A 12,398-nucleotide genomic window follows, 5' to 3' on the forward strand; every position below is an offset into this window, starting at 1 on the left:
CAGTTGTGTAAACTATGCTCTTAGTTGTGACAGTGAGAGCAGCAATAACTGCTGGCATCCCCAGAACTAACATAACTCTTTTATAAAACATATTCAACACAATCCAGATAAAGCAATTAAATAATGTGGCACTCTGATTCTCACCTTCGAAACTGATATTCTAATGAGTGATCTCTTAGTGAGCAACCTCCCACAGTGTTGCAGAGGGTGGAAATATAATGTGGCCAGCCAGGAACTGCCTAATCTCTTGAGCTATGAATACCATGAAGTCATGTAGCTATTGAAAGCTTCCAAATATCACAAACAGCTGTCTTAAAAAGCTCACATACAATTACCTTTGCAAGTGAAAACATGTTACAAACAACTAAACTAATTATGTCTCCTGTAATTCTGCAAAAACACTGATATATATATATATATTTTTTTTTTTTTTTTTTTTTGGTGGTGGTGTTTTTTATATACAGTATCATAAAATTTATGGGCATTGTATATGCCAGTGTGGGAGAGTAAAGGTTTGTGGCAAAGGTGCAATACAATAAAATGTAGCAACTATTTTTGTCTAAACACTGAATTAAAACAAATGGGTGAATGTACAGCAGCGCAATTTCAGAACAGTTTCATAGTTTTATCAAATTAACATTGTGCTTTTATTATTACAATAAATGCACCTTGATGTAATATAGGGGTAACCAACAATTTTGTCAGTTAAACGTCTATATTTGTTACTATAACAACCTCCTTAGGATTTGACAGTACATATACACTTTTCAAAAAATAGAATATAACATATGTTCACTTGAAAATGTCCTATTGTTGTTGTCTTATAAAAGCTATTTTAAAATGTAATAAGTTTCTTTAAAAAAATTATAATAATTTTGCATTGGTATATCTAACACAATCTCACAAACCCCTGCAGTTCCATCATGAACCCCTAGAAGTTTATGAACTCCCGGCAGTTAGCTTTGAAACACTCATAGAAAGGGTGCTCATAAAATTTAATCGATACTCTTTTTATCTCAAGTATACTCACCTTGATTCTTAAAAAATCTTCAAGAACTCACAGATGTGCCTTCATTAATTTAATATGAACCATACAGATAGAATAAATAGATAGGGCTTACCTGTAATGTCGTGTGTCTCTAAGTGCTCTGTTGCTGGGTATCCTCTCACTCTCTCTTTGATTGAAGGCATACAGGCTGTAGGGGTCTTGGCCTGGCTTCCATTTGTGAGCACTGAGGTAGCTTTTCTCTTCAAATTCTTCCAACAGGTCATCCCACTCAGCATCTGAGATCTAGAGCATAATGCAAACATAGCTGTCTAAGATCTCAGATTTTTTGTTATCATTTAGCCTATCAATTTTTCACGCAGTCTGCATTCCTAATCCACAGAAACACTGGAGTTCAAAGAGCCAACAGGTACTCTAATCATCATAAGAACAGAAACAGCCAGAAATTAGGATACACAGACACCGTGCAATAAGCCTAGCATCACTGGGATTCAAACTTACAATCTCTGCAATTAGAAACATTTTTAAACCCAAGCCTTTGTTGTGAGCATGTCAATAGGTGGAAGGATCACATTCACTAAACTATTAAAACGAGTGGGAAAAAGTAAATAATGTTTCAGTAGGCAATTTTCCCAATTATCATAATGAAGTCATTAATATTTCAGTGTTCAGATGCACCATCACACCAAAACCCTCTAAATATGAGTCACACTGTGAGCTGTAGTCACAAATACTGAGTGTTGAATACAGTACGTCTCAGAACCCCTAAGGCCATATCAATCATAATTTAATAAAGCTCCACATTCTGCACCGACAGCAGCTTGAGAGTTTCCATGTTTTCCCACTTATTATTTTCTTGTGCTTTTTTGCTGATGTTAGACCATTAAAGGGGCTGGAGGCTGTTGGTAATGGTTGGGGCTGGTGATTACCCATGCCAGCAGGTTGCTAGTTTCTCCCCAGATGCCTGTATGAATGTTGACTGATGATGATGCCCACTTCTCCCCTGCATTTCCCAATGCAGCTACTGCCCTCCATGGAAATAACTGCTACTAGCTTTCAGATTTGTGCTGAGATTCTGCTTAAAACAATAAGAGAGAGTTGCTACTATGAAAACCAATAAATCAATAGCCTATGCTCATGAGAGTTGCAGCTTCCCAGGTATTGCTAATTAAGTGGAGTATGGACTTAGGGGGTATAAAGAATAATGACCTGTTTATTTAAAGAAGTTTATTTTCTCAAAATATTAGCTTTATTGCAGGTCATATACAGACACATAAAACAAGTAGTCTATAATTTGAAAAAGAATAATGTGGACTGCAGGTTGTCATATACAGACATATAAAGAGTAAAACAAGTAGTTTATAATTTGATAAAAAGAATAATGTGGACTGAAAAAGTATAATGTGGACCAATACTTAACACCAAAAAATTTCATAAACCTGTTATTTTTTGGAAAGTTTTCATTTGGACCCACTTCAAGACATTTTCTAATACAACAACAACAACACTAATATTGAGCTATTAAATTGTAATTCTTGATTGCATAGACTTCAGCGCATTGTAAACACGCTGACTAAAGAATTCACCAGTGAGCTCACACACTCTTGAACAGTATTGCTTGTGTGATTGGGATGTCATGGCCCGCTGCTTTACAACAGCCACATCAGCATCTTTACACCCAGAAATAGAGTTAGGTAATTTCACATGTCTGTTTCTTTAGACTGCTCAGCATGATAATTGCTGGGCTTTTAATCCAGCTTGACAATGTATAAATATAATAGGATATCCCAGTCATATCGGTATCAGATAATATTAGTGATTTATTTTTATTGGTATCTGTCTGATAATGCAGCCATAATTCAGGCCGATATCAAAAGCAGATTATCACATTGGCTGTGTCTCGTTTGGAAGGCTCCATCCTCCAGAGGTCGCATTTGTCGGCCGCATACGTCATCGAGGCTGTCTCATTTCAGAAAAGCGAGTAGGACACTTCGAATGCAGCCTTCGAATGCGACCTTTCACAGGAATTCGGAGGATGCATGAAGTGTATCCTTCGTGGGCACTCACAACCCACAATTCTTTGCTTCAACGGAAATGTCTAAAAAAAAATGACGTAACTATGATGTTCAAACGCAAGGTATGTTAATTCCCAAGTTGAAGTACCTCAGTAGATGGGTGCAGAGTATATAATATGTATAATTATATTAATATATAATTAAAATAAAGTATTAGACTAAAAGTACACCTGTAAAATCTATTTTGTTTTCTCTTTACATCATTATAACTCTCCTAAATTTTACCTCATACATTCCCTTCTAAAGGGACTTTGTTCCCTTCTCACTCAAAGTGCTCATGCTTGTTAAAGAGTGGCGTGCAGTCATAGCAACCATGTTACATTCCGTTTCCGTTTGTCCTACAAAGAATTGCAAGTCAGGCGGCTCATAAGTGCACTGTAAGTGCTATATATAGGCCTACCAAGAAAGTCATTCCTTGTGTCTAACTTGTACTAGTTTAACAAAACCAGAGTAAATTATTTTCGTGCTTGTTGTTACTACGTTAAACATTCGGGTTTTGGGACAATGCCCACGTTCCCGTATGAAGTAGGCCCCTATGTCTGGGAATGTACTCGTACTGCTCACCTGCATAGTACATACTTTGAGAGTACACACATTTGGATGCAACTTAAAGGTATATTCCAGGTTCAATACAAGTTAAGCTCAACCGACAGCATTTGTGGCATAATGTTGATTGCCAAAGAATAATTTCAACTTGTCACCCTTAAAAAACAATAATAAATAAATAATTCTGGGTTACAATGGGGCCAATCCATAAACATAAAAAAAGAAACAGTTCTCTAGTTGGATGTGTACAGAAAAAAGATAGCATGCAATTGAACCACCCAAAATAGGTGTTTTAATGTAAATTGTATTAATTGCAATTACAATATCTGGGGAAATAATCAACAATTATGATTTTTGTCCCTCCAAAAGTTGGCCCCATTCACTTACATATTAAGTGACTCATTGTAACGTTGATTTTTGCTTCTTTTAAAGAAAAGGGGGACGAGTCCAAATTATTTTTGTGGTAATCAACACAAATGCTGTCGATTTGAGCTTAACTTTTATTGTACCCTGAATATTCCTTTAAATGTTCTTATTAACCACAACACTGCAGGCACTTCATTATGCATTTCACATTTGTCAGAAATTAGCCTACCAACTTTAAAGTGACATGCCAGGCCTACAGGCTGAGCTACTGTTGAAAAGACAAAAGATGAGAGCATGAACAAAATTGTTAATCTAGACATTTTGGATTGGGCCACAAATGATTCACTGCTAGATAAACTCTTCTAATGATTAAGCAGACTCAGTAACACAAACAGAATTTAATTAGCACATAAAAAAAAAAAAAAAAGATGACAGGTTCTGAATCATTGTGTCTAGTTTTCATATCTGCTTAACACAATTTTATGCGATTCCCCTTCAAAAGGCAGCTTTTGCACACCCACCCCCTTACTCCCTGTTGAAATCATTAGCTCCTTGATGCTCCGAATTCATTGATCAGGTCATTTGAGCTGTGCCACGTTTGGGGCTCAGTGTTCCCCCAGCTCCCACAGAGCTCAGCCCTCTTACGAGAGGAGGTGGACAGACTGAGGAAGTGGTAATTGGATCCTCCCTGTCCTGTCATCTGTACTCTGAGCATGTAGGCTATTTGTGGTTGTGTGTTCTTTTAATAGAGTTCTACTCCACCAAAGCCTCTGCCCTCTTGCAATGCACAAAACCACACATATGCAGGACCAGCCAAACTTTCTAAAATCCTGCTACAGGGAACTGAACAGACTTTCAGCAGGTACAGAATACGCGTAGGCTATAACTGCAAAATTGGTTCCTGGTATTGCATTAAAATTATTCATTCTGAACTACTGTCAAAAATTATGTGCCAGCAAATGATGAGAAAATCAAACACCATCTGCTCAGTCTAACACCTCAACACCAGTGACACGAAGTCACCGTGAACATAACCCACAACAACACTGTCTGTTTTATAATCTGTATTGTGGGACATATCTGCCATGAATCATGGTAATAGCAGATGTCATGGGTGATATCTCAGTTCTCCCTCGCCATTATAAAGATAATGCATCACTCTGCTGATGGGGTTGTATCTTCCCATCGAATCTGAGTGAGATTCCACCATTTGATGAATGGTTTAAACACACTGGCCACCATGACACTCACTGCATTTACAGCCACTGTGCCAACCCTGTATTTCACATTCCTCCTCGCCAATAACAGCTATTGCAGGCTCGGCCTTCCCTGTCAGGGTTATTACAGAAAATATATTTTGAAGCAAACAGCAAATGGAAAACATGATGTTCAACGCAGAATGATAAAGGAGACTTTTTCCAAGCACTTAGATGTATACAAAGGGAAGTGTCTGCAAATCTATCACCCTTTAGTTTTCAAGGCTACATTAACTATTATTTAGCCTACTTTTTCCTTTTCTTTTTTACTGTTTAACATGCATCACGGCACAGAGCAGTAAAGAAGAAAAAAGTAAGATCTAAATTAGGTTACTCAATCATTACTATTCATGATATTCACTGAATAACAATTCTTTCTGCATTTTTTAAGAGATAAATCCAGTCATTATGAAATACCAAGATACATCATTGTCTTTGTACAGATGTACAAGACATGTGTGAATTGTTTTCACATTTCCATTCCTATAGTGTTGCTCAGTGTTGTGATACATAGAGCCATATATTATGTTTCATACCCCATTACCCCCAGTGATACTTTATTGTCATATACTAGCAGTTGTTTGAATGAAAAATTGACTTAGCAACACTCTACCAGACTTACAAGACTTCAGTGCACTAGATTTACACAAAACACATTCTACAGTTGCAATACAGCAACTAGAAAAATAACTATCTTAAATAGATAGTTCACCCCCAAAAAATTATCTTATCATTTACTCTCCCTCAGATGTCCCAGGTGTGTATGACTTTCTTCTGCTGAACACAAACAAAGATTTTTAGAAAATATCTCTGCTCTGTTGGTCCATTTAATGCAAGTGAATGGTGGACAGAACTTTGAAGCTCCAAAAAGGACAAAGGCAGCAAAAAAGTAATCCATACAACTCCAGTGGTTAAATCCCTGTTTTCAGAAGTGATATGATAAGTGTGGTTGAGAAACAGATCAATATTTAAGCCCTTTTTTACCTTAAATTCACCTCCCTGCCCAATAGTTGGTGATATGCATGAAGAATGTGAGTCACAAAAAAACAAAAGAATGTGAAAGTGGATATTTATAGTAAAAAAGGACTATTGACCTTTTTCTCACCCACACCTATCATAATTCTTCTAAAGACATGGATTTAAAGGGATAGTTCACCCAAAAATGAAAATTATCTCATACTTACCCTCATGCCATCCCACCTGTGTGACTTTCTTTCTTCTGCAGAACACAAACAAAGATTTTTAGAAGAATATCTCAGATCTGTAGGTCCATACAATGCAAGTGAATGGTGATCAGACATTTGTTGCTCCAAAAATCACATAAAGGAAACATAGAAGAAATCCATAAGGCTCCAGTGGTTAAATCCATGTCTTCAGAAGTGATATAATCGGTGTGGGTGAGAAACAGATCAAAATGTAAGTCCTTTTTTATTCTAAATAATCTGAAAGTGAAAGTTAATGTGGAGATTTAGAGTAAAAAAGGGACTTAAATATTGTTCTGTTTCTCACCCACACCTATTATATCGCTTTTGAAGATATGGATTTAAACACTGGAGTCATGTGGATTACTTTTATGCTGCCTTTAAATGCTCTTTGAACCTTCATAGTTCTGGCCACCATTCACTTGTATTGGATGGACCAACAGAGCTGATATATTCTTCTAAAAAAATTGTTAGTGTTAAGCGTTAGAAAGAAAGTCATAGACCTTATTCACGCTACCGCCATCTTTGATTTTTAATGGGAATGGCAACGAGGCTGTGAGGGATAGACTTACAGTCTCTTCAATGGGCTGTACTGCAGATTAAAGTGTATTTGGATTGTTCCGTGGACAAAACATTGATAAAATATCTGTCCATGAACATTAAATATACGAAAAACTCTAGACAACATGAGTTGTGGAAAATCAGATGTGATCTAGGAGCTTTATACCATTCGTGCCACTGAAGATTCTGTAAGTCTATCCCTCACAGCCTCACTGTCATTCCCATTAAAAATCAAAGATGCTGCTAGCCTGAATACACATCTGGGATGGCATGAAGTTGAGTAAATGATGAGAGAATTTTCATTTTTGATTATCCCTTTAATGCAACAGATATGGTCACCATCTCATTTTATACTGTTTTTGTACTTGTTGGATGTATATTGAACAATAGTGACTTTTCCAACATGGAATGATTTATTTATTGTCTCCTGGTAAAAGACACTGGGTCTTCAGAACCGTGTGAAGTATATTTCATAGCTTACACCTAAATAGTAAAAAATAATATTGAATTTGTCTTATAAGAAGAAATATACAGATCAGTGTTATCATGACCATTTCAAACCATCAGGGTCAGAAAGTTTGTGGCTGAATATAGCAGCAATATAAGCTAGTTTCTAGAGACAAATGTCAGGGGTAAAGGGTTTTGTGTGCTTATTGCCTTAATTTTAAACACTTTATTTTTTCCCCTCATGATAACAGAGTAGCTGTTAAACAGTCTAGAATAACTGCACTTGCATAAGAAAGCTGTTTCCATGGGTTCATTATATTTACAAAAGTGATCTACTGATGGAAAAAGAAAGCAGTGGGGAAAAGGGGTTATTTGAGGTTTAAAATTGTGAATAAACAAAATGTAAAAAGGTTATCGCAAAGCATATTATTTCATCTTTGACGCCTGTGGGAAAGGCAGACTAGCCTACTTTTACTTGAGATTAAGTTGTGAGGGAGAATTCAACTGACTAAATTCTGTCATATTTCACACCCCACCAGATGAGAAAATTACTCAAAATGAGTCTGTTTCGCCCTTTATTGTGGGCTCAGGTACAGAAAAAATAAAATAAAATAAAAAACGTCTCAAATGACGCACTTACACAAATAATTTCACCCAGAAAGAGGCAAAACGAGAAATTATCACTTAAGAGTTATTAACAGTTCTCAGCCTCTAAAACAGGTAACGTCGTTATGAAACATTCTTCGCGTCAGTTGCTTTATTAACACATCCAGGACAATGCTGTATTATCACTCACCTCCTTTATTTGCGGTTGTTCGCTTCTTTGGTCAGGTAGTATTTTTCGACTATTCAGCAAAATGAAATAGAGCAAAGCGGCAAACCAAAACAGCGCCGCAAGAGCTAAAGTCAGCTTTCGAGAAAGCCTCCTCATTTCAACGGCCGTTAACGGTTCATTTCCCCCCGACAGTTTGAAAACCATTCGCGCGCTCTGCTCCCCAGCCTCACGCGCTTCTGCTCTCAGTGAACGAAAGGCGAATTCTTCCTGCGCGCTGCGCTCGCTCACTGTCCCTCGCACCAAATATCCAGGAATGATGAGGTTGTTGCTCTCGTGCGCAGCGCGCTGACTTGCTGAAACTAGTGAGCGAGATAATCATCCTACAAAATGTGTGAGGTACCGAATGAGTTTAGCACCACCTACCGCGGAAAGGTGCTTAGGTGGACTTGCCTTTTCCTGATGCGTTTATAATACAGACTCACTCTCCATTTGTGCAGGGTGGGTTCACAAAAAGGGATTAGTCCAAAGATAAAAGGTGGCGTAATTCCTTCTGCTAAACACTTCTACATGGATTGTTGAATTTGCATTTTCAAAGGCAAAACAAAAGGCCTAATTATAATAGTTTTATGTAATGATTATTACAGTTTTCTCAAGAGTGAAGTTTCTTAGATAATGGACAAATCTTTAAGCAAGGCACTGTCCTGTAATAAGTAATAAGTCCTGACACTTTGGACAAAAGTGTCAGCTAAATAATCAATTAGTTATTAGCTTTAAAGTGACATTAGTATCACTAGGACTAGTTTGACAGATGCAGGTATTTCAATGGTCAATGCTGATATCTAGAGTGCAGGCCAGGGTGGTCAATGGTCAACATTATATGCAAAAAAATCTCTGAAAACTCTCTGGATTATATATTTATAATACAACTGAGTGATCACAAATGAGAAGTACAATTCTTTTAAATTGTATACAATATTTAGGGTACAACGGGACTAAAGGCACTCTTGCATAAAATGTGCTTTTTTCTGGTTGCAAAGTGTGTGTGTATGTGTGTGTGTGTGTGTGTGTATATATATATATATATATATATATATATATATATATATATATATATATATATATATATATATATACAGTGATATAGTGGAGCATCTAAGTGCATTGGTTATTAAAATTTGCATATAGTCATTTAGCAGACAAATGATTTAAAAATAGAGAGAGAGAGAGAGAGAGAGAGAGAGAGAGAGAGAGAGAGAGAGAGAGACATGACATCTTTCAACTGTGATTGATATAATGGCAAGTGTTTTCTAGTACCAAATTAGCAATTTAGTATGATTACTTAAGGATAAAGTGTTAGAGTGATGGCTGTTGGAAATGGGGCCTGTCTAGATTTGATCAAAAATGATTTTTTTCAAACAGTGATGGTGCTGACATCAGTAATGTCCTGACTATACTTTGTGATCAGTTGAATGCCACTTTGGTGAATTAAAGTACCAATTTCCTTCCGAAACGGCAAAATACATTATTCCAAAGTTTTGTCCATCAGTGTATATTTGAAGATATAGTATCTTGAGAAACTGGTATTTTTATTTCTTTTTTTCAGCCTGATCTCATGAATATTACATGACCATGGCAATATTATTGCAAAATTAAATAGTGTGCCTTATTACTCGTTTGGCTGCAGTTTCCCAGTGAAATGTCCAGCGGGGGGCACCAAAAGCAAGGTTTTTAAGGTAACTATTATATGGAGGTTTTAATGAGTAAATGCACAGTTGTTGTAGCACCACTAGTGTTAATTTAGGAAAATGCAACGAAACGTAGGACAAGGCATGTAAAAGTTAGTTTTAAAAAATTTAGTTATTGTAACATTCATTTTATGAGACTTTTTATTTCTTTACCATTTATCTAAATATTTAAAGCACTTAGTTTATGACCAATTTAGGCTTACAAATCCATATGTGTTGGGGCCAATTATTGTTCCACTTCTATACTGAAATATCAAAATAATTCACTGAAAATCAAACATAAAACTGATGAAACCACCTGTAAAGAATGAGTTTAAACAATACAGAACTGTATTAAGCAGGGCCTGCTGTAGTGTCTTAAAGTCATCCTTGTTAGTGTCTGCTGAAGCATGACAGATATATCAAAGCACATAGTTGGTTTCCTCTTCAGTCGCTCGGCCTGAGGGAGCACATTAGCGTAGTTCTAATTAGCTCTCATGCCATATGCCAAAGGTTGAATATGCAGCTCAGGGAATATTTTCACAGAAACTTGAAAAGCTCCCTTATTTATGCTACCCACTCTCAAATTTGAGCATATTCATGACTATAATGAAGTGTTCATGACAAATGTACAAATATGCTCAGTGTTGCAGATGATAGCTGATGGCTTAAAATGCAACAGAGAACCATGTACTCTTTGTTTCTCTATTTTGCAATTCATTTACTGTATCATCATAACCACCTTAAAACAAGTGTCTGATACTGATGGCATGAAAACTAATACAAGGCGGTACATGTGTTACTTGTGAAATATGATGATTCTGATGAAGGGGGATGGGGGTCATCATATGTGCTCTAACAGCATCTTTGTGAAAGTAGATTTATGATCTGTTAGTTATATGGATTTATGATTCTGTCTATGCAGCTCTCAGCATCTCTGGATAGGCTGGAAAGATTGGAAAGAAACAAGCTTGTACTTGTCTCCTGTGCCATGTTACAAAACAGAGACAAGGCCTTGGAGAGGGTGTAGTAGTGTTTGTTTGGGCTTATTTGGTGTTTCAGCATTAAAGGTGCACTCAGTACTTTTTGCGTTTATTTTGTCTTGGAATTACACTGACACCTAGGGGCATGGATGCAACATAATTCAAATGCAATAGTTTTCAGTAACAGATGCCATTGTAGAAAGTCACTCACTATTCACAGTCAGTAGTAAATAATTTACAGGTGCACTCTGTATTTTTTTCCCCATTAAAAAAGTTTTACTCCTAAAGAAATGAATTGTAATTTTGAAACGAATGTACAAAATCATGACCACTCACATGAGATGAGGACTCTTGTCATAACAGTAACCTTATTAAAGCGGTTGGAGGAGGGGCACCCTCATGGGGGCTGCCATTTTATGTGACAGCTAAATACTACTCACTTAATCTCAGTAACCATCTTGTTATTGGACGCTTTCACTCTTGGATTAAATTCATCATGGCTGATTGTGAATAATGAATTTCTACAATGGCATCTGTAACTGAAAACTATTGATTTGGCATTATGTTTTTTCCACACCACTAGGTGTGACTGTAAGTCCAAGATGACAAACAAGAAGTTACTGAATGCACCTTTAATTCATTTGATTGAAAGTGTCCAATAACAGGATGGTTACTGACATTAAGCAAGCTGTATTCAGCTGGTCATGTGATCCTAACATGGCTGTCCCCATGAGGGGATCCTCTTAATGTAGAATAAAACAGCTTTAATAAGCTTATCCATATTACTGGAGTCTTCATCTCATGTGAGTGGTCATGATTTTATACATGTGTATTCTAAATTACAGTTAATTTCTTTATAATAAAAACTTTTATAATTAGTAAAAAAGTATTACTGAGTGCACCTTTAAATTGCAGTTAGTAAACTTGGTTTGGAGCAGATCAAAAGTCAGAAAGCAAACACAGATATAATCTTTCCGTTAAAGTGATTTTGCAGTCTTGCTTTTATTTTATTGTTTTCTTTTTTTTTTTTTTTTTTTTTTTGCACTTCCAGTCAAGTTTGGAGACACCTAAACATTCCGTATTATTACTATTTTCCAAATTTTAGAATGGTAAAGTGACCAAAACTTTGAAATAATACAACTAAAAGAATGGGACCAATAAATGTATCAAAACTATCATATACTTTAGCTTCTTCAAAGTTCTCTGGCTGTTCTCTTACCCATTTTCATGAAGTAAGTCAAGTCAAGTAAAATTGATTTGTATAGCGCTTTTCACAACAGCCGTCGTTTCAAAGCAGCTACATGAAATTATGCTATAACAGAAAATGAATGAATATAATGAATATTAGTTAGTTATGTTTAGAACTATTAGTGGTTACAATTAGTAACTATGTTTTGTTTTAAACAAAATTATTTTGTATGAACTGTAAATTTTAGAGTTAAAGTCCTTGAAGTCAT

At 36.2% G+C, this 12,398-nt stretch overlaps 1 protein-coding gene across 1 annotated transcript in view; it reads right to left on the bottom strand.

The window, feature by feature from the left end:
- LOC127416479 (polypeptide N-acetylgalactosaminyltransferase 14-like) overlaps positions 1–8,566 on the bottom strand; it is an 86,108-nt gene extending 77,542 nt beyond the window's left edge. Inside the window, exons 1-2 of the mRNA XM_051655867.1 lie at positions 8,256–8,566; positions 1,122–1,291 (exon numbers count right to left, since the gene is read on the bottom strand). Of these exons, the coding sequence (XP_051511827.1) occupies positions 1,122–1,291; positions 8,256–8,438 (353 nt within the window). The 5' untranslated portion in view covers positions 8,439–8,566. The remainder of the gene's footprint in view (positions 1–1,121; positions 1,292–8,255) is intronic.
- Positions 8,567–12,398: the final 3,832 nt, after the last annotated feature.

The sequence above is a fragment of the Myxocyprinus asiaticus genome, chromosome 25, assembly GCF_019703515.2.
Source record: "Myxocyprinus asiaticus isolate MX2 ecotype Aquarium Trade chromosome 25, UBuf_Myxa_2, whole genome shotgun sequence".
NCBI classification, from domain to species: Eukaryota; Metazoa; Chordata; class Actinopteri; order Cypriniformes; family Catostomidae; genus Myxocyprinus; species Myxocyprinus asiaticus.